The 23,692-nt window shown below is 36.7% G+C and overlaps 1 protein-coding gene across 2 annotated transcripts in view; it reads left to right on the top strand.

Moving 5' to 3' along the window:
• Positions 1–23,692, top strand: part of REV3L (REV3 like, DNA directed polymerase zeta catalytic subunit) — a 113,653-nt gene that overhangs the window by 49,258 nt on the left and 40,703 nt on the right. The window contains exons 5-13 of one of the 2 annotated variants that reach the window (XM_058836354.1): positions 1,191–1,287; positions 8,859–8,953; positions 9,478–9,582; positions 10,562–10,646; positions 10,732–10,880; positions 11,182–11,310; positions 13,599–13,836; positions 16,867–17,006; positions 19,449–23,637. In XM_058836354.1, the coding sequence (XP_058692337.1) occupies positions 1,191–1,287; positions 8,859–8,953; positions 9,478–9,582; positions 10,562–10,646; positions 10,732–10,880; positions 11,182–11,310; positions 13,599–13,836; positions 16,867–17,006; positions 19,449–23,637 (5,227 nt within the window). Of the gene's footprint in view, positions 1–1,190; positions 1,288–8,858; positions 8,954–9,477; positions 9,583–10,561; positions 10,647–10,731; positions 10,881–11,181; positions 11,311–13,598; positions 13,837–16,866; positions 17,007–18,612; positions 18,651–19,448; positions 23,638–23,692 lie in introns of those variants that run through there. The other variant, XM_058836355.1, reaches the window with a different exon arrangement.

Raw genomic sequence — 23,692 nt, 5'->3', positions numbered from 1 at the left:
CATGTCAGTACACTTAAGAGTTTAATATAGGGGCAGGGTTTGCAGGAACCTAGACTGGGTGCAGGAAGCTTGGTCTGCAATACACGGAATTAAGCCTGCTTGCTTCTGTTTGTAGCTTCTAAGGTTCTTTTAGCATAGTGCCTGCCAGTCGCTTTTGTAGTACTTTAGGGATTTTTGCTACATGACTTATCCCTAAACCTAATATTCCAAGTATTGGAATTCATGTTGGCAAGACTATTATGAAATTTATAGAATAAAAATACATGTTCTAATAAATTTTAATTACTGAAGACCTCTGACAATTGAGTTAATTGGTGTAACTTTAACAAATGCAGAAAGGTAAATTTAATAGCAGAAAACTGCTAGTGCATGACACCAACATAGCTGAGAAAATTCAAGGTTCAAGCTGGTCTTTCAGGTAGAAGTGGGAGACTGAGTAATTTTCGGAGTCTTTTCCCATTCTGCCTCCTTCCAATTCCATTCTTGGACCTTTTTCTTTCTTGTGCTATATCCTGTGTATGTTGTCTTTCCTTTCTCTGAAGACTGAGGGTTCAGGTGGACACCTCAAGGGAGGTAGGAATTCTTCAGAGAGGACTTCACCAGTGTGACTTTGGAGCACACTTCCTTACACAGAGACCTCTCAGCAAACTTACAGTGTTTTCTTTACTTGTAGGTCAAACAGATGCCTTCATTGCAGGTTTCTACTTACTGCTACTACCATTGTATCTGGAATGTATTGTATATTCCCTTCCAGCTCACAAATACAAAAAAGGAATAGTGTGAAGTAGAATTTTGTGGTTTTTTGGCTTCTAATTTCCATTGGGATTTGAACTGTGGACTCTGGAAATTCTGAAGCTTACATCAGACTTTATGATTTCTTTTGAAATTTTCAAGATAAGAGAAGGTTGAATTTAGGCTAAGATATGACTAGAATACAACAAATGTAGTTTGAATAATGTCAGTGTGTTGGAAATATATTTTTTGTTTTATATTTCTATGTGTTAGAAAGAAAATTAGATCATTTATATGACAGCATAGTTAATGGGTGAAGATGATATAATGCAGTGCTATTTATTCTTTAATAGCAGGTGGACTGGTAATATTAATTAATAAATGCAGTTATATAATGATATTTGTAAAAAATATTGCCGCATAAATCAATTAATTTCTCATTTTACTTTTTTCCCTAGGTAATACATCAGGTGTAAGTAAACATCATAGAACTCATTTGCCTGAAAATTCAAGCAATGTATCTTTCACTGAATGGGAAGAAGATGAAATACCAAGGTCACTATCCCAGGTTTTTCTGTTGTATGCCATATGTCCCTATATGCATCAATTTCTGTGTAATACAGAGTTTCAGTCTCTCATTTAAAGGATCCTTATATATTTTACATGTTAAAAAAAAAAAAGAATAATGTATCAGACAATTTCAGTTCGTCCATTTCAAAGGTAGCTACATAAGAATCTCAGCTTAGAATTTCCGTCCTTGTCTCCCATGTTTTTCCTTTTTCCTAGACATTTCCTACTCTACAGTTTGTAATTTGTAATCATTTTACTTCTTTAAGAAAATAGAGTATTTCTGGAATTTTGGGGGTTATGTGGCCAGAGTTGGGCCACTCATAGTATCTGAAGCTACTTTGATTTGTACAGTTTATCTACAGCAAGTTCATTTTTTAAGTTATTTGCTAACGCTTGGTGGGTCCTTCTGTCATCTAGTAATCTTCTCAGTCTTTGGGTGGATCCTGTCATTCTTCTCTGAAGAACTTACTGGGCTCAATATGCCACACTTCCTGCTAGTGTGACGTGCTGGGAGATTTTGCTTCCCCAGTAGAAAGTGTGTGCATTAAACCCTACTTCAGGTTTTTCTAGCGTGCAAAAACATGAGCTTGTGTTCATTACATCTGGTTCTCTGATTCTATTGCTACATTAAGAGGATTTTGCAACAACATTCATCTTACAGTTTTATTGCAGTTTTACTTCTGGTCACTTTATTTGTAGTTGTTCTTGGGCTGTCTCTTCTTTCTGGATGCATATTTCTTTCATTCACAGACCATTTTTTTTTTCATTTGGCTTGGTTCAGCAAGCCAGCTTACTTAAAGGTTAGATCATAAATTAGACCAGGCTCACCTGATGTTACTTTACACAGATCTGGGGAGGGCAGATAAAAAGAAAGCAAAGTACTACTTTCTGGCTGTCAAAACCACAAAGGGATGAGCTTAGCAGAGCTGGAGCCAGGGTGTCCTTATGGCTGTAATGACTGGTCTTCTTTCCTCCTCCTTCCATGCTTCCATGTATACAGCCAGTGGTGCAGCACCTCACTTGTGCCAGTCCTTCTCCAGAGCTCACATGTGTTCCAGAAGTGGGGCATTTACAAAAATGGGGAAAATACCATGACTCTCCATTTCCCTGGTATTCGTGCTGTACTTCTGCCAGCAGGAATTTATTTCTTGAACATAAAGCCTGAAATACTATATCATATACCACACAAATTCTCTGTATACCATATGCAGTGATAATGGTAGTTCCCAATACACTTTACAGTTTCATTTATCATGCCAGTTGGTTTGTGAGCATTTTAGAATTTATTAGTACAAGATGTTTCTCTTCTTTCATTTTTCCAACTGAGAATCTTCTGTTTGGATGCCCATTATAAATTCCTGTAGGATTTTTTTATCCCATTTTAAAATTTCATCCTGTTTCAATTATTCTACATCTGAGTTATCCTGCTTTTGTTGTCTGATACTATGATCTGGTTATGTATCCAGCACATCTACTGGCTTGCCGTATCAGCATATTTCATTAGTACACTGCAGTATTAATGAGATGTGAAGTATGTTCAGTCACAGTGACTGTTCTATATTCAGTTCTCCACATTTGTATCGATGTTGTGTCCTTTTTATATAACCAAATAGAATTTCACGTTTATTTAGCTCTTAAAATGCTTTAATAAATTAGGAACTCATTTATGATTCCTGCAACTGAAATTGTTTACATTTGATACTATGTTACATGTTCTTTTGTCTAAAAAATTAAGTTTTTTTATTAAGGGTGTTGTGTGACTGTCTTCCCCATGCTGTAGGACGTACATGCCATAGCAAAGCAACAAACCTAAGCTTTTCCAGTCCTGATTTTACTCTGTTCTGTATCTACACAAAATTATTCTCCTGTTAAAATTTCTCCTGGATTATTCATGGGAGTCCTGAAGTTAAAACAGTGTTCTTGTAATCAAACCCATACTGCAGTGCCACTTTCATACTGCCTTCCTACTTCATTTCCTTTCAGATTCTGAAAATTTGCTTCTAGGTTGGCATAATGGATCTGTTATTGTCATGGTCAGCCTTACTGAGGGAAAATCTGACCCAGACAGTATGAGATACCTATCCAAGGAAACCCTTTTAATTGTTTCCTGAAATGGTTGTGACTCAACTATTTCTATTTTTCCAGTCTACAGCATTACTCAGTAGCTGCCTTCCTTTATTTCTCTCTTATTAACAATGTTCTGTATTCCCAACATACTTAGTTACATATCAACAGCTGCATTCATTTCTAATTTCATGTGCAATACCTGCACAGCCACCTCACTTTATTATCCAGTCCTCTTCAAGTTCTGTCTGGTTCAAGTTGCGATATTTAACTGTTTTGTGAATTGTTTAGCAAAATCTTTTTCCTTACTGTAATTTTACCCCTTGACTGCTATTATCAGTAGCATTTGGAGTTTTTTCTAAATATCACTGAACTTCTAATTTTCTTTCTTTGTCCTTTATATCAGATATGAAGAAAGCATGCATCTTTCCCTACCTTTCAGCTGTATGCTTAAGTTATTTCTTGTTCTGTCAAGAAGAAACAAGAAGGGAAAAGATAGTCAAATGTTGTTTGAGAAGACAAAATTTCTAGGCCTGTCTTGTATTCTAAGTGACTGGGATGTCTGTTTGGACCCATTATCCTTTGTGTACATTAAGAATACATTTTAGAGGTAGTCCAACATGTATCTGCCGAGTCCTTGCTGTAAGTGGCAGTTAACAAGTTACCTTGTTTAACCAAGCAGTGCCAATGGTTGGGCATTTCTTGGTTTTGGAACGCAGTATATCACTTGGCTGAAGTACAGTTCTGAATACCTGGAAGGCAGTATGCAAAACTGAAAAGTCACATGTGTAACATAAGCAGCATTTTGCATGAGTAAATGCTAGTGATGGTTCCTTATTTCAGAAAACATTTGAGAACTATGTCAAAGTTTCTTGGTGACTGAACTCCCTCTTTCATGGTAAGAGAGCACCTGTCTACTCGGCCACTCACCAAGAACAGCATTCAACTCAGCCGTGTCCTGTCTTGCTCCTTCCTGGCAGATCTCTAAATTATTGACTTGCAGCTATGATAAGTGCACTGTATTAAGCCAGAGACACTTTTAAAAATGTAATTCTAGAATGATTCTGTTATCAAGTAACAAATGTCCAAAATCTTAGTGCTCAGGAATCCCTGATGTTGTAAGGCTTTCAGGTATAATAATACTTGCCAGTGTTATTGCACTGAAACTGACAGAGCCTTAAAATGGGCAGCAGTCACCTGAACCTGGTAGTGCTATCCAACAATTTTTGACATCAGGAGTTCTGGACATGAGACACATTTTGTTATCCCTCTCAGGCAGCTGATAATAAATGATGAAACACTTCTGTGAGTTCCATTGAGAAAACTTTCTGGTAAACATCAGACTTAGAGTATCTGCCAGTCAAGTCTGCCACTTGGACATGATGTGTTAAAAGTGGAATGGTTGGTAGAATGCTTTTGAGAAACACTCTGTTTTTTTTAAATCCTAGATTTGCTATTAGACACTAGTTTAGATGGAAGTGGAGAGATCAGACAAATAGCACTTCTGCACAGTCTAGCAGATATGTAATATTGCAGATTTTTGCTAGGCTTGTGACTGTCATAATTGCTTTTCTCGCTTGTCAGCCTGTGCATGTTTTTATTTAGCTATTTGATTTTTTAATATAATGTGCACATTATTTAAGTCACTTGAACATCCTGAAAACAAGGACATGTTTTCTGCCATGAACAGAGTATGGAAAATTATTATGTCAAATTTTAGAGTCCTTATCAGCACAATTGAGCAACACCTTTCAGATTCTCTTTGGAGTCAGTTTTTGTCTTGTGTGCTCATTTTAACATTACAAATATCTCAGATGTGGTCATTACAGGACTCGTTTCCTTAGGCTGTCATTAATATTGGTGAATTAAGATACTGACCTTGTTGATTATTGTTAAAGTTTTTTAAGGGCTTTGATCTACCTAGCTGTATGTAGTGAGCACTTTTTTTTAAAAGGTGTTGACTGTAGCCTTAATTAATTGCCTCAGCATCTGAGAAACCAAATGTTGGTAGTTTCTTTGAGCACAAGTTTCATCCTAAACTATGTTTTTTATATCAGTAGATAGTGCGAGAAAACTATAACTTTCTTCAAAAATAAGGACCATTTTCTCTGTTCTCAAAATAATCTATTTGGAGCTTTTTATAGAAAAGTAAACTCAATTTATATTGCTAAAATATAGTTTCTCACATAGTGTGTAGGTATAAAAGGCAATTTAAAATTAACAGGTATGAATATCCCATTTAACCTAGTCATGGCAACCCTCATTTATCTTGCTTCTTCAGAGAGTAAATGTCTGTTCTCCTGCAGCTGTGTTGCTCCTACACTACCTCACTTAACCCTGTCTTTCATATACCGGTATTACAAGTTTTACCTTGTGAACAATTCTCTTTACATTCCTTCTTACAAAATGAAATAGAGATACTGTGAAAAGCTTTTCCTGGGCCTTGCTAATTTGTCTTTTCTAACCTTGTTCTAATGCAGATATTCTCAACTCATGGTTTTAGTATTACCTAAACCACTGCCTTTCTTTGGAAAACAGATGCATGCAATGTGAGGCAGGTGATTAGTCTGTTGTATAAAGCAATCTGTATTGAACAGGCCATTTCTGAATATTTTCCAAGGCATTACAACTGTTAATGACATGAAATAGTTCATATTTTCAATTAACTAAAACTGGGAGACCAGACATGTTCTAACTTCTTCATGCTGTCTTCGCACCTGCTAAGAACAGTGCTGTAGCTGCTGAGGAAATGTGTCTTGATCAGGGAGAATGGGAAATGTGGTTGGTTACTTTGTGTATTTTCCCAGTATGTTGCACACATTTAGGTGAGCAAAAGCACCAAACTTAACAGCTGACCAAGCTACTGCTGATACTCAGCTGAAACAATTCCCAAAGCAGCATGTAACCACATTAAATAACTGTACTTCAGGACAGTTTGTACTCCCCCCTCACCACCTCACTGTTTTGTTTTAATCAACATAAATGGAAATGTTAGAAGGGCTGGTTAAAGCTGCTCTGTTTTCATATGCCCTTCAAAGGCTTTCCTGAAGTGGGAACAAATGACTTCTTGGCCTTTGTGGCTTACTGAATGTTGCTGAAGCTTGTAGTGCTACTGCCATGACTTCAACTAGTGCAAGTGTCTAGCAGCTTGCCTTGACAAGGATGTTAAACGCCAAGCTAATGAACTGGTTGTATTGGGATGACATTTTTTCAAGTCTAATGAAAAATTTACTCTGTGTGTCAGGTGTCTTTATTAGCTTCCACACAAGTCTTTAGAGTGTGCAGTTTTGACTGCCAGCCCTGCCTTCATCATGAAAGTGTTAATGACAACTATAATGATAAATCCTAGATTTGTTTCAGAAAAGCCTGTTATTAGCTCAGTGTTTTTAACTTGAATAATACACCATGTAAATTGAAATACTGTAGTTTTTGACAGAAAGGCTCCTCATATCTGATTTAGAGCTTGAGAAAAATGAGCTAACTCTTCTCCTTCTAGTTGCTCAAATTGTTTGAGTGAGTTACAGACAAAGAACATGCTTCAAATTAATATTACTATGGAAAAATACTTAAGAACATTAACATCTACCACTTTGTTTTAAATTCACTAATGTTGAATTTAGTGTTATTTTTTATATAAGAAATCCACATTAGAGTCTCCTGTAAGTAAGAAATGTGATTACTTGGGAAGTTCTTGGCCAGTTTTTTCTTTGGTCTTGATCAGTTCTCGAATCACTGGCCATACTCTTGATGGGATGTGGAAAACCAAGACATGGTGTTGGTGTTTTGTTTTTTTTTGGCAAAATCTTGTGGCAAAATGAAGGGAAAGCAATAGAAAGCTGTCTTTGTCAGAGAAAAAGGAAATGCTTCAGTTAATGGTTCTAGTCATCAAACAAACTCTTGAGAAATAGGTCTCTAAAACACATTTTCCTTAAACTTTTCCAAAACTTTCCTTCTTTCTCTTTCTCCGCAACCCCCATTAGTTTTTGGGTTTTAAAAGAGGAAATAGTGAAAGTGGGAAGCTCAGATCTTTGATTTTCTATCCTCCATAAAAGTCAAGGCAGGTCTTCACCACATTTCTGATATCAGTGACCATTCTGTATCGTTCTCCTTTTTCACTTGTTCCCAGGAGTGTTTTGATTTTGTAAAGGGAGCTAGCGATTCTTGCAGACTCTTCCCTCAGTCATTTTTCCCAGTAATCTTGCAGTTGTTTCTTACTGTGGGATCAAAATACAAGTTTCAGCTTGCCTGCAGTTCCTCTTGCCCACTTGGCAGGCAGAGCTCAGTTTGAATCCTTTGATGAACAAACACCCAAAGTGTGTGACATGAAAAGTACACATTTTGAGCATGTTGTGGGCTTGTTTCTCAGCTGATGGCATGACTGGGAACAGAGAGACACAATGGCAAAGGATTGTCTTTAAAAGTCTTTAAATTGTCTTTTATGCCTAGAATCATAAAATAGTTTCAAAGCGACCTTTAAATGTCATCTAGTCCAGCCCTCCTGCAATGAACAGGAACACCTTCAACTAGACTAGGTTTCTCAGAGCCCTGTAACCTGGCATTGAATGTTTCCAGAGATGGGACTTCTCCCAGTTGTTTTGACAGCCTGTTCCAGTGTTTCATCACACTCATCATAAAAAAAAATCTTCTCTACATATAGTCTAAATTTATCTTCTTTCAGTTTAAAGCCATTGCTTCTTGTCCTATTGCTACAAGCCCTACTAGAAAGTTGAAGAGCTTGGAGTGGATTTTCAGTGTTGCCCTAAAAGATTTTAAAGGGTAAACAGATTTTTACAATAAACCTGGGAGATGTTTTCTATTCATTAGCTTCCTCCATGGACTCCTTAAAAATTGCTCACTGACATTTGCAGATCTGAAAAGGCACAGCAGGAAGGTGATCAGATAATTGTACAACAATCTTCAATCTGTTTCTAGTATTTTAAGTCTTCATCGAGTCAGTTATCCATAGTTCAGCATGTGTTTGGGTTGTTAATACTCTCTTATTCACCAGGCTAAATAAAGAAAAAGCTTCAGAAAAATTAGTTGTAAATGTTAAAAGTGCTCTGCATTGTTCTGAACTGTGAATGAGAGAGAAAAATTCTTGCCACTGTGTTTTCTGGGTGCATGATCCCACCTACACATCTGGTCCTATTGGCTGAGTTCTGTAGAACATTTCATCTTGTATTTGAGGAGGAGAACATGATTGTAATTACTTTAGTACTTGGGTTTATCTACCGCCTCTTTCTCTTCTCCTCACGAAAGAAAATGCTAAACCTTCTAAGTTGAAGGTACAGATTTCTTATCTAATTAGATATGAATATGATCATTAGTTTAAGGACTTGAAGGTGATGATGGGAACTGATAATTCTTCATTCAGTCACTCCTGTTCCCTCTGAATAATTTTAGATATTAGTCCAGTTAAAAAACAATGACGATGCATGTTTCAAACTTAGTGTATTGATAAAATTGACCCTGTGATATTTATGTTGTTACAGCTCTTTAATGTTGAAAGGTGTTGAGCCACAAAGTACCTGTGAATTGGAGGTGGATGCAGTAGCTGCTGACATTTTGAATCAACTGGATATTGAAGGTGAAGTGTTAATAACTTCCCATGTAAAACAGTCTTAGAACAGAAACCATGTTCACTCTTCTTTTAAAGCTCATCTTAGTTAAATCACAATCCATATCTTGGTGTTAGTGAATTGCTGATCTCCAAATTTCTGAAGTTAAAAAAAAAATTTACTCTGAAAGAAAAGAGGTTATAAAAACAGTGTCTTATCAAAGCCATATAATGAGATTTTGTTAATGCCTAACAGAAGGTTTCAGACCTATAGGAAAAATAGTAATGGAAATTCCGACATCATATATATGTTACTTGGTGGGAAGATGAGAAAAAGCCAAAGATCTAGATTACAAATAGGAAATCTGGAAAACAAATGAAGTTATGCCTTAACTTTTTCATAATGCCAAATCCTAGAGTACGGCAGGAATGGCAATTAAAAAATAACAGGCTAGAATGACAAAGAGATGAAGAAGAGTGTCAGAATCCAGTTGGGGGAAAGAATGCTTTGTCATTTTGGCGGATTTCCCTTCATGTAAAATTGCATATTTCAGCCCAGATTGGCAGGAACCCTGGTTTGCAAGCTATATGGGAGGATGAAAAGCAGCGACGGAGACAGAAATGTGAATCTTCTCAGATTAAGCCACCTGAGTCACAAGGTAACAACAAAACCAAAAAAAAATCCTCAAAAAAAACAACAAGGAAAATGGTGGAGCTGTTAATTTAAAACTTAGAATGAGAAGCAAGCAATAGGATAGAATTTATATTGATGTTTCGAGAGATTTTTAGATGTACTGGTTTTTTTCACTTTCGGGCTTGCTGATGGTCCAGTATATGTTTTCCAGTTTTAAAAGCAAGATCATGTAACCTTGCTTAACAACATCATGATTCAGATGTCTGCAAAACATTCTAGACAGAATGAATGATAAGGGCAGTTAAGATTGCATGCTTTGTGATGGAAAACATTTAAATACCAACAAAACTAAATATCTTTATCTTGAAGCTTTCCATTGTAGTTTTTACCCAAGGGCATAATTCCCATTTAATTTCTGCAGAATTATAGCTAAGGTGATATTAGATTAAAATTCTAATAGGATGGACTAATCCCTGCATTTTTGTGTAAAATTCATTACACAGGGAAGACTCTGCTCTGCAATGTAACTGCATAACAAATAGGCTAGTCTCTGTAGAACCCAGGCTGTATTTCTTTTAAAATATTAATTATATTTGGCAAGTAAGACAGAGGATTGCAAGAAGCAAAGGGGCAAGTTCCTGGTTAAGGCAGACTACTTTGGGATTGACTTTTTTCCTGTGTTTCTGTGTAATGTTATTCAGGTTGCACAAGCCAGACTCAAAATTGTCCACTGATTTTTCTTGGATGCTCACCTTGGTGTAATTGCATCGTGATTTGTAAATGCTGTTGGTACTCACAGTTGCAAATGAAATCAGTGGGAGTATGTGAAATATTTTAAAGGTTTTTTTTAATACACTTGGAAAGTCAGCCCTCAGATTTGGCACTGAAAATTAGCAGGCACTTCAACTTTGAGCCTTTTCCTAATAAAATCAGTAATTTTAGCTGCTCTCTGTGTTGAGAGGTCAAAGTAAAACTGAATAACAAATATTTTTCAAATTTTAAAGACCGTGGATTTGTGCCAGCAACAGAGAGTGAAAAATTTTTTCAGAAGAGACTTAAAGAAATTCTCAAGCAAAATGACTTCTCTGTGTAAGTGTTTAGCCATTTGTCATAAAATATAGTATTCTATGCAAACCTTAAATATGCATTTAAAACTTGCTTTTCTATTAACTAGAACGTTGTCAGGATCATTGGACTACAGTAATGGATCAGAGGAGTTCTCTGCTGAGCTAACACTACATTCTGAGGTACTTTCTCCTGAAGCCTTTCCATGTACACCAGCTAATACAGTAGAAGTCCATGATGATAAACAGATGAGCAAAGGTGAGTTTTTTTTAATATCCTAATTGTTTAGGCATAAAGCTGTGTCATGGTTTGGATGTTTATACTATTAACAGAAGTAAGCTGAGGAAGTTGTGGTTGTTAGTTATGAAAAACCAAAGAGTAGTTTTGATTTAATTTTTATTATTGTTAGAGTAAGCCTTTCTTAAATTGCTACAGCAAATAATGGAAATATACCTGGATAGTATAATCCATTCTGCAGTGGCTTGTTTTCATAATGTATTGATGTCTCTGACTCAGAAGTTTTATGCTTTATCTCTCTTTTTTTCTTCTTCTTTTAAAGACTCCAATAGGATGCATGCTGATAAAGAAGAGGAAGCACTTATTAATGAAGAAGCTATTTTAAACATTGTGGAGAATAGTCAGAGCTTTCAGCCTTTGTCTCAAAGACTGAATCAGACTACAGTTTTTAGTGAGTATGACCGGAATGTCTTTTCTTCCAGACTAGTTTATTGTGGTACAGTCTTTGTGTTCCCTGAGGCTACCCATCATGAAAGAAAGTAGTTTATCTCAAGGAGTATTTCAAACAAGTTGAGACTTCACACACGCTCAACATGCATACCCTACCACCACCAAAACACACCCTATGTTTTCTAAGAAATGTCACCAGGTCTGTATATGCTCTTGCAGTTGCTGTGTCTTTCATACAGTTAAGGTAAAAAAACATGCATATGATCTGTCTTCAGAAGCTCAGCTGTGTGGAGATACTGAACAATAGTAGGTTGAGAGGCAAGTTTAGATGCAAAGAGTGGTTGAAGGTGAAGAAACAAGAAGCAAAATATTTACGAGGGAGAAAAACCATGACAGTAAAATTGTGAGTGGCACGAGGGGAAAACAGCCATAAAATAACCAAGAAAGAACTTATGTGAAAAACTATGAGAGGCTGAAATAGTTCAAATATTCTAAAGGAGATGAAAAGCACATGGCTCATGATATATCTCTATGTTTTTGGTAAACATAATGTATAATGTTAATATGAGCCACATAGTGTGGGGCAGGGAGGAGTATTTAAAACCTGTAGGAGCCTCCATTTGTTTTGATAGCTGTAGGGTATGAGTATGTGCTTGGGCAACAGTGTATGTCTGTGAGTAATACAATATACAACCTAGAAATCTCTTCTTGCTAAGAAAGGAGTAGATGAGTAGATGAAGTTAGATTAAGAGTTTAGTGCTGTTTTATTTTGCAGAGAATAGGCAAGATTTTGATTATAGACATTTTATAGGCAAGGATTTGGATTTATTGAAAGAATTATAAGAAATTCTGTGGGAGCTGGCAAGCATGAACAGACCCGAGAGGATAAAAAGTGGTTAAAATAATATGTAGGTTATGCCTTATGACTTTACATTTGAATTGCTCAACCAAATTGAAGTGTTGAAATGGTCTGGTTTTTCCCATTGACTACATAATCAAATTTAGATTATATGACTTTTTCTTTGTCTTTTTTTTTTCTCCTCCCTTCTTGTCATGCTGATTCCTGGTGTCTTGTGTGACTATGAGACACGCCTCATATTTGGGTCCCATGCTCCCTCATAGCCTGCACCAGTATTCAGTATTCCTCTAGCAGAGTTGAATGCCACAGGGACTGTGAACCACATGACTTCTGCTATTCACTATGGAGGTTCATATTAACATGTTGCAGAGGCTGGAGTTTAATGATGAGCCTCACAAAGGGCAAAGGAGGCAAGAGCAGAAAGTATAATTGAAAGTGGGTTAATTCAAAAGCTCTGAAAAAGAGGATGGTTTCTATTGTAAATGGTTGCACGGTATCTTGTGAGGCCTTTGCAAAATATGAAAATTGCCTTTTTCACCAATGTTGAGATCTATTTTATATAATTTTTAAGATCATTGTAATCATATAATGCTTCCTGAGGAAACAAAGTAGAGATTGTAGTTCTTCAGCCAGAGAAAGAGAGAAGTAACAAAGATGCTGGTAGACTGGAGGTTATAAATTGGTTATGAGGTCAGATGATAGGTAAGTAGGAAGAGAGTAAGAAAAAGTCTTGTAAGGATTTTTAAGAAAAAAAAAATGAGAAGGGAAATGCATAAATTACTGTAAGCTTGGCTTAAATAAAAGAAAATATCAAATTTAAAGAGAGGAGTGAAATGTGGTAAACTTTCAGTGTTTAGAGAAATCTTGGAATAGAAAGCTTTTAGTGACATGAAAAGGGAACCATAGTTGAGAAGGAGGAATAGTTGGTCAAAATCAGCATCTCTTTTCACAAGATGCAGTGATTGAAAGTCCTCAAGTGATACAGAGAGAAGTGCCTAACAAAGCTAATGCAGCTATTGAGCAAGAGAAGGCAATGATGCTTCAGAACCTGGCACTCAAGCTAAATTAAAGGGGAGAGTGAAGATTTTACTGCATGTGGGGAGGTAATAGGAAAGTGGAGAGAGAATGAAGTGCATCCACAGAATCTAGTACAAAAAAAAGAGTAGGGCAGAAATAAAGAAAGTTGTCAAAGCTTTAGATACAGAGCTAGAAAAGATAAATCATAAAATTTGAAAAAATAAGATATGAGAAGAGCTGTAGTAGTCTATATTCTGTAGTATGCCTTGCCTTAGACAGTAACAAACTAGTAGATTTTAGATTGTGATGGGCTTGTTTGGTCTGCTTGGTTATGTTTTTTACTGGTAGACTGTAACTAGTCATTTACAAGTAGAACAAAATATAGATTCTACTTGTATGGGCTTTTTCTGCAGTGGGCAGTAGTGCTGATGAGGCCATGATTGATCTGTTGGCTGGATTGGAGAATGATGGATATCAGATGGGACATCAAAAAACACTCTCTCACCATCGTTCTCTTGGAAGCTGGCGAAATTCTCAGAACAGTGATGATGAAGAAAATGAGCCACAGTGTGAGAAAGAGGAAATGGAACTTAGCTTGCTAATGTCTCAGAGGTGGGACAGTAGCATGGAAGAGCCTGGGCAAAAAAGGAGGTATGTATTTTCTTAAAATGTTTCTTTTCTGCCAGATCTTTCCTTCCTCCCACCTTGTTTTCAAGTGTGCTATGAGCCGAATGAGATGTAGAGAGGTCTCTGTTGATAACATGGAAAAATCTGTGCAGATCTTGAGCTGGAATGCAAGGTGTTCAGATTATGATGATGTGAATAATCAGTGTTATCTGAAGTGGAAGTAAAGATTAAGTATTCAGGTTTGGCCAAACATAACCTCCTAGTTTTCTCTTTGAGGAAAAAGTAAGTAGGTTTTTTGTTCTACAAGTCCAAATACAAGAAAACCTTTAGTGGTAACTTGCTTGTAAGGTCACACCTTGGATATGATACAAATGTTAAGGTGTATCTTTGTACATCTTTTACTAAACTCAATGTTTAAGAAATATTCATATGAAGACCAACCAAGCAACCCGAAGAAAAAACATCCATTTGTTTCCATGTTCAAAGCTTAAATCAAAACACAAATGTTGCTCACTCTGCTTGACTGTTAAAGGTCAGCAACTTCAGTGTATTTAAGTCCAAGATTCTTGGAACACCTTCTCAGGTTGTAATGACCTTTTGTGCAGTCTGCACTGACAGGCATTGAAAGCAGATATATCCAGTTTCTCTTGACCCCTGCTTTCAGCACACCTTCTGGTATTTATAACTCTGTTTGAAGTACGAGGAACTTCACAGACATAATATTTTTATATTTGGGGTTTTTTCCTACATCGGAAGTTGTAATCAGAGAGGTAATCTGTAAACAGAGAGGTATAGAAATGCTTCTTTTATTTCCCAGAGGCACAATAAAGTTGTAACAGAACCAGAAGTTAGTTAGAGATAATTGATCTCTAAAGCTAGTTTTCCTATCTGACCTTTGATTTTTCTATTTTTTTTCCCTCACAGTAGTCTGAAAAGTTGACATTTCCATCCAAAACACTTAACATCAAACTTCAGTCTTACTGTGGTAGTTACTATGAAAACCTGTATTTTGCAGAATTCATTAGCTCAAGCACAGCTCTGTATGGGCTTGACTACTGTACAACTTTCAGGAGTCAGGTAGGATCCTGAAGCAATTAACTGCTTTCGTGCAGTAAAGAATTCTACTTAAAAACTCAAGAGACTTGATGAGCTGTCTCACTAATATCTTGCTCACATATGCCTACACCTTAATCCCAGACACAAAGCCCTAGGGAAAATGTACATACCATGTGCTTCCACAGGCAGTGAACTTGTGTTCAGAGAGAATTACAAGTTCTGTTTCACTGAGATCTCTACAGAATATGGACTAATTTCAAGCACAAGCCATGGGTATCTTTGCCCCCTGCATGATTCTGCTCATGCGTGATGAGTCTGATGATCTGACTCTGCTCAGGCTCATTCCATCTGTGTGGCTTCCTAGTGGGTCCTTATATATCCATACTGTGGCTTTTCTGTTAGTCAGTATTTACTAGTCGCACATTATCTCAGAAAATCTATTCAGCTAATGAGGAGTAACCACACCCTATTGAGTGAATTAAATGCCTTGGGTTTGATTTGTATTGAACTGGAGAAAAAAGCCCACCAAGACCTGGACTAGTTAATGTATCATGTGATACATAAATTTTTCTGGAACCCAAACTGATGGGCTTGAATGAGGAGAAATCCAAGTTACCTGCAGAAGTCATCTCCAGTCTGATTTGGTTTACTGAAGTTGACAAAGATTTACCTGGGATTACAGCATAAATCAGGTTGGAAGAAACATCCCCAGTTTGATACTAATTTGCATATCAAGCTGATTGCTTTGTGCTGTGCTTTTCCATGTTTTGGGAACATAGAAGAGGGACAACTAAGCTCACCTAGATCATGGAGAGTGCACCTAACTGTGCTTGTTATTTGATTCTCCAAGTCATGCTTTCAGGCCTGACCAGATATTATGTGGTTACATTTGAGCCTATTGTTTCTGGACTAACAAATCTGTCCTGATCTAAATTAGCTGTGTGCTGACATTCAGATGTCTAGTGTGGTACCATATGTATAATTCATGCTGGTCTAAATCCAGTCAAAAAAGAGTTCCGCAAAAGCAAGGTTTATTTAGGTTATTTGTATTTTCCTTCCTGTAACTTAAAAACATTTGTATTTATATATTTTAAAATATTACACTTAACAACTTAAACAACAAAGAAATTTAAAAATCCCAAAGTTCAATTCCTTAATATGTATCTGGATTTCTTTTGTGTAGCCACAGAATAGCATATTTCTGTTAAGAATTTTGTCCATCTCACACTCTATTTTAAAGAAGAAATCAAATTCCCAAGTAGTTATAGAGTTATAATATACTGTAAGATTTGATTTTTGTGGTTTTCTGTGATATTCTTCCTTCCCCCATGCTCATAGAAAGCATGCCACCTTAAAACCACAAAAAATTCATATCAGCTTTTCTTTGTAGATTTGCATCTTTTTTTCCCCCAGTGAATTTATGACTGTAAACATGGCAGTGTAGAACAGTTAGTAAGAGCAACTTAAGTATTAACAACAGCTGCTTCAGAATATTCAGTAAGAGGCTGAATGAAACATAGTTTTGCTGGTCATGATTTAGTTAAGCCAAGAGAGATTATTGTTATAATACAGTAAAGATTTCTTAACAAAAAAAACCCACAAAAAAGTAAACATCTGTTTGCTAACAGCTAAACTGAAGTAATTTTGCATAGTTGGTTTAGTCTTCAAATTTCAAGCACTTTGAAGCAATGAAATTAAATCTCAGTAAAATTGAACTAAAATTAACCATCTAAATGCCGTTACTGTATCTTCTTAGATTAGTGAATCCTGCTGTTTAAAATGATTGGTGACCACTGTTGCCTCTTAAAACAGTAACATTGAATATTATTTTGACTTTCCCAGAGAGAAATATGGCAAAATTTTTGTATGTTTCCTTTTGCTCCCCCAAATTACACAACCACATAGCACCACACCCCATTGAGTTTCATGTTCACTGTGGCTCGTGGTATTTTCTAGTAGAAGTATTATGCATCAATTAGTTCCTTCACTTTTCTCCAGGTCAGCTGGCAAAAACATGCATCGGAGTTCAACAGAAGAGGATTCATCTTCAGAGGAAGAAATGGAGTGGAGCGGTAACAATATGCTCCTAGCTAATCTCTCAATACCTCAGTTAGATGGAACTGCAGATGAAAATGGTGGTAAGTAAATAGAAAATCAGCTTTGGAAGTGGAGTCATCATTCATTTTCACATCAAATTGCTACTTCTCAGAAGTGCTGACCATTTTCAGTCCTTGTTTCAATTGGAAAGAAAAGTTCTCAACAGATTGTAGATGCAAGCCTTTAACATCTTCATTAAAAAACAACTGTATTTTAATCTCAATGCCCTCTATGCCCTACCAGAATCTGTTTTTCTTATTTTATCAATGATCCAAAAAAGGACATAGCTTAATTAGTTTTATGGGAAAAACCTAATATGGTGTTAAAAGTAATGATTCTGTAGGATCATTTATCCTCCTAGGATTATTGTAAATGATAAGTGTATTACCGTACAGATTTAGATAATTCTTTGCAAGTATTTGCCACACATGCTAAAATACAGGGAGCCTTTGTTTTGGCGTGTTTCATTCTGCAGATTGTATATTCACATCTGGGATTGCGTGAGTTAAAACTACGCAGTAACAAAGCTGCTGGAGAAGGAACTGTCTTTCAAAATCTATAAAAAAAAAAAATCTGTAGAGATCTTTTGCTGTCTTTATAACACGCTGTCTTTGATCAAATAACATTAGTAAACAGAATGCACACTTTGAGGTTAGGCAAATATATAAACAATATTATGTATTTCATTAGAAAATCTGCATGTCACATTATAATGTTCAGTTGAGATTATGAACTATATGATCTTTTTAGATTATAGATTATAGATTATAGCCAACCACACTATTCTTTTGTGTTCAATGTTTAAAACATAATTTGCTTTTTCCTTTGCTTTTATAGTATAATGGTGGGATGAATACATGATTTGATGTACTACTAATATTATTTGCTTTTGTCAGATATACAGTTGTACTTTCCTTATTTGCCATACTTTCTAATTTGTTGTAATAAGAGATGCTGCTAGCTAATGAGACTGTTTCTTAGGTAATTGTTTAAATGTAAGCATATTTTAAGTAAGTGAAATATCACATGCAGAACACCAGCTTAGCAAGTTTATTACTGTGAACTTTTACATTGATTTCTTATAATTGTAGATACAGTAAATTCAAAACAGATCTCAGTCCAGGTCATCTGAGACTGAATTATAAATTCAGACGTCTGAATCTAAATTATAAAATCTCTATCCACACGTAAATCTGTGTCCATATGATCTGACTGATTAACAAGTATTTTTGCAGTTTTTATATCTGAACAGCCAGGTATTTTCCAGGTATTTGTTGGCTGCCAAACTCCCATTTTCTGAGTTTTCAAAAAGTTAATCATCCTCATTCTTTCTGTGGACTCCTACCCTCAAAGAATAATAGGCAGCATCTCTCAGCTGTGTTTCACAGCTCAGGGACTCTGTGTATGCATTAGAAAATGTTATTAGAAAGAGATTGGGACTTCCTTTTATTTTTCTCAGCCAGCAGCAAATAAATTGCTAAGATGAAGGTAGCATGAATCTAAGATAATCCCAAAATTGGTTGAGATTTACAGTAAAGGCCCAAAGGATCCCCAGTCCATTACATCAGTGTGCAGCACATGCTTCCTGGTCATATATCAGATATAACTCTTACCTTTCTTCAGCATTTCAGCTAAAGAGGTGGACACATGAACCAATTCCTGCATGCCTTCTGAGGTGCCCTGTGGTATCTGCCTCTTTGCAGTGGTACAACCTCTGTCAAACTACTCCTTCCGCAAGGTTATGAGCAAGCACACACTTATTAATTTGTTATCACGTCCCTGTCCATACTTACCCTGCAATAAGTGTGGTGAAACTATCACTGAAAGAGATGAAAATCTTCACAGATAACATGTCATGACTCTGCATAGGGCAAGTTACCATCTGCCGGTCCCAGATTATATGGGAACATAATGGATATGAATCCAGGATGGGTGCTGTATTGCTCTGCTTTATAGAAGTGCAGGAAACTACCTATGTTTAGTGGACAGCACAGTTCATACAAAGCCCTTGCCATGTTGTGAGATATACTACTTTAGCTTTCTGTGGAATGACCTTTTTGCACAGGGAAGATCATTCAAATAAGTTTTTTGTTTTTCAGAGCCAATGAGTATATGTACTTCTCAGGGACAAAGCAGGGTACAACCTTTTCTAGAAATCAGTCTTTTTATGTAGTCATCTGAAAGTGATGGTGAAGCCTTCTTTCAGAAAGTCAGTATGAAATCTTTGACAATTGTATGCAACTCTGCCATTGAGGAGTAATTGACAAAATGTCTTAGACAAATGTACTGACGATGTGATTTTGATAAAGCAGCTCATGCAGTCAGGGTCTTTAGTTGTCATGATTATAAATGTAATGTAATTTACATGAGTTTTGTTTCTTATTTGGATGAGAAAGCTTTCAGGAAAATGCTGTTAAAAGTTTTACTGCCTTAGGTTATTTTTACAGGAAAACTAGAATAAAATTGCTTTTCTTCCATTTCAGACAATCCTTTGAATAATGAAAGTTCTCGAACTCACTCCTCCGTCATTGCAACAAGCAAAATGTCTGTAAAGACCTCAATCTTTCACAAAGATGCTGCTACACTAGAACCCCCATCTTCTGCTAAAATTACTTTTCAGTGTAAACACACAAGTGCCCTTTCTAACCATGTTTTGAATAATGAAGATTTTGTAGAAGACCTCTCACAGCCAAACACAGAAACAAGACCTGAACTTTCAGTCCATTCTCTTACAAAAGAAAGCACTTACTCAGCAAAGTACCCAACTCCATTCAGCAATAGTACCCATGCAGAAAACGCTCACAAAGAGAGTAACAAGAAAGATACTCTCCCAGTTCCTTCATGTGGAAATAATATTTTTGACTATGAAGATGATATTTCATCAGTGAACAGACCAATACCTAGTAGGAAGTACATTAGCATTAGAAAGGCTGAAAAGGATGTCTCTTTTATGCATGTGGGCCGCCATATTGGTGACAACATGTTGAACAAAAGCTTATATAACTTTTCTGATATGAGCCACTCCAAAGGTAAAATGTCCTCTGAAGTAAATGAAAAATCCAGCAGTGCAAGTATAAATAGTTTTTTTCCAGCAACAGCTACAGAAAATTGTGAATTGGTATCTTGTTCAGGAGGCAGTCGAACTGTGGTACATTCACTTGAAAATAACACTGATGAAGGTGGCCTTAATAAGCTTAAAATTAGGTATGAAGAATTTCAGGAGCACAAGGCGGAAAAGCCAAGCCTCAGTCAACAAGCAGCACATTATATGTTCTTTCCTAGTGTTGTTCTTTCTAATTGTCTCAGTCGACCACAGAAGTTAGCTCCCGTGACATATAAATTACAGCAGGGCAACAAACAGTCCAGGTTTAAACTGAATAAAAAGAAGCACAGTTTTATCAATCGTCAGGAGCCTGCAAGTGTAAATGATGTTGCATCAGTGAAGGAAGGCTGCTATACACAAGGTAATGCTTGTAGTAACGTTCCTGATAAGGATAGTGCTTTACCTAGTGACTTAGTTCAAGTTCCTCTTGAGGCTTTTGAAAACAAAATGTCTACAAGTACTGCTAATTACACTGACTGCCCGTTTGCAGATGGATCTCTTGAAGCTGAGCAGTCATTTGGACTATGTGGGAATAAATACACGCTCCGAACGAAACGGAAGGTAAATTATGAGACTGAAGATGGTGAATCGAGCTTTGTCGCACACAACTCAAAAATTAATCTACCTCAACCGATAGAAAGTGTTGAAAGTTTGGATGGGTCTCAGAAGTCTCGAAAGCGTAGAAAACTTTCTAAAAAATTGCCACCTGTTATTATTAAATATATTATCATCAATAGATTTAGAGGGAGAAAAAATATGCTTGTTAAATTGGGGAAAGTAGATTCTAGTGAGGAAAGAGTAGTACTCACAGAGGAAAAGATGAATTTATATAAAAAGCTTGCACCTTTAAAGGACTTTTGGCCAAAAGTTCCTGACTCTCCTGCAACCAAATATCCTATTTATCCACTAACACCAAAGAAAAGTCACAAAAGGAAAGCAAAACATAAGTCAACCAAGAAAAAAGCTGGAAAACCACAAAAAACAGGTAGTACAAATATTAAAAGAACTTTATCTTTCAGAAAAAGGACTCATACAATTCTTTCTCCTCCTTCACCCTCCTACAGTGCTGAAGCTGAAGACTGTGACTATAACTATAGTGATGTTATGTCTAAGTTAGGTTTTCTTTCTGAGAGAAGCACAAGCCCAGTAAACACATCTCCACCTCGCTGCTGGTCTCCCACTGATCCAAAAGCAGAAGAAATTTTGACCAACCTGGACAGAGAAGCTTTATTTAGTAGGGCCCCCAATATCTACAACAGCAAGACTGTTAACACTAGTGTAGGAAAAAGTAGTCGAGCAAAAACTCAGGTTAAGAAATGTAAAAAGAAATTTGCTAGCCCCACTGTATCTACCAAGAAAAAGAAGAAGATTAATCAGGCTGATAAAACACCAGATGAAGGAAAGAAGAAGCCTAGAACAAAACAAAAAACAGTTGAAAAAGTGTCCTCAAGAAAACGCGTTGTATTTAAAGATGAAAAAGGAAATGGTCGCTCTGCTGCAGAGGTCAAGTTTGTGCTGAAACATCAAGATCCTCATGAGATTTCTTACAACTCTGTCTGCTCTCAGTCACTTCACAACCTCAAAGACAGTCCTCTTCCTGGCTCTTCAGCTGGATATCTGTCATCAGCACAGCTCCCTGCAGCTGATGCACAAGGTAATTCATCAGCCTGTTTTCACTCACTGATGGAAATTGATAAGCCTGTAGATGCACAGTGTTTGCCTGCTCCACGGGAAGACCCTCATTCATCTTTCACATCTGCTTCCGTGGCATCTGGAAGGGAAGTACCAAAAATGAGCTCTCAAAGGTCTAGGACTCAGAGTGCTATATTTAGAATGAAGGATCCTGCTCTCATTCAAAACATATTTGATCCATCTAATCACTCAACTCACATAACACAGAATGCTCATATCTTAAAAGATAAGACTTCTCCAAAAGCAGAAGAGATAAAAAATTTGCAAATCAGATATTTGCCACCAGCTGGGAAATTAAATGAAACTCGTGACTCTCTGGACACAGCAAAGATAGATCAATTACATGCCACTAACTATTTGCATTGTAAAGACAATAATCAACAGCAGATTTTTTGTTTACCAGAGGCATCCAAGCATTCTGATCCTTGTTCTATTCTTAAGCCATCTGAAGAAAACCCTGGCCCACTTCAATTGCCTAAAAACTGTTTTGTAACATCTTTGAAAAGTCCAGTGAAACAGTTAAGTTGCGATCAAAACCAGAGAGGATTTATTTTGGATATGTCACATTTTAAACCAGAAACCACAAAACAAACGCCTCTGTCAGAAGCAACTGTGCAACCAAAACCCATCTCCCAGTATAAAAACAGGAATATAGTGGCCCCATCAGCATTTGGTGAAGGACAGTCTGGTCTGGCTGTTTTGAAAGAGTTGCTCCAGAAGAGACAGCAGAAAGCTCAGAATACCAGTATTGCACAGGAACCGTTACTGGACAAACCACAGCTGAGCAAGGGCATACCATGCCCTCTTGAACAGAATAAAGCCATCAAAAGGTCACGATCAGTCACATCATCAAGAAAATCTCGTGCTCCCAGGAGCACAAAACCTAAAGAAAAAACAGCAAAACTTCCAAAAATGGAGTCTTCAAGCCAGCCAATCACTAGTCGCATTGATCATTCTGTATCTGATGACAGCCCTATTTTTTTTTCAGACCCTGGTTTTGAAAGCTGTTACTCACTTGAAGACAGCTTATCTCCAGACCACAATTACAACTTTGATATTAATACTATAGGGCAAAGTGGATTTTGCAGTTTTTATTCTGCAAGCCAGTTTGTCCCAGCAGATCAAAATTTGCCCCAGAAATTCTTGAGTGATGCAGTTCAGGATCTTGGTTCTGGACAAACAACAGAAAGTGACTTTCTATGTCATAATGACCAAAAATCTGAAGAAGAAAAGCAACATTCTTCAAGCACAAATAAATGGATGCGGTCTGGTTCCCTGAGCCCTGAGCTTTTTGAGAAGACCTCACTAGATAATAGTGAGAACCACTGCCATAGTCAATGGAGAAAAACCATTCATTCTTCAGCTTCTAGATCTAGTTTCATTGATACCTCTTGTACTCAAGAGACTGAAGTCTGTTTAAATGAAAAATTCAAATTGAATAGAAATACAGTAAATAAAGAGAGATTTCTTAATCTTTCTCAGCCAACTTGCTCAGACTGGATTCAAAGCCACATTAGAAAAGAAACCACTTTTGAGCCCTGTCAACCCCTTGATTCAGTTAATACCTCTTTTACATCCTTATTGTCATCACCTGATGGTGAACTTATAGATGCAGCTTCTGAGGATTTAGAATTACATGTTTCAAGGAACAATGAAGCATTAACTCCAACTCCAGATAGTTCACCAAGATCAACCAGTTCTCCTTCACAATCAAAGAATGGAAGCTTTACACCTCGTACTGCTCACATTCTTAAGCCTCTCATGTCCCCACCCAGTCGTGAAGAAATCATGGCAACTTTGCTGGATCATGATCTCGCAGAAACAGTTTATCAGGAACCATTTTGCAGCAATCCTTCAGATGCTCCAGAAAAGCCAAGGTACTGTGTTAAATGCATTTCTGTCTACATGCAATCATGAATACATTATATTTAA

Source organism: Poecile atricapillus, chromosome 3 (genome assembly GCF_030490865.1).
Source record: "Poecile atricapillus isolate bPoeAtr1 chromosome 3, bPoeAtr1.hap1, whole genome shotgun sequence".
In the NCBI taxonomy this organism is placed as follows: domain Eukaryota; kingdom Metazoa; phylum Chordata; class Aves; order Passeriformes; family Paridae; genus Poecile; species Poecile atricapillus.
The sequence above is the reverse complement of the archived record's forward strand: the minus strand, read 5'-3'. Positions and strand labels throughout refer to the sequence as shown.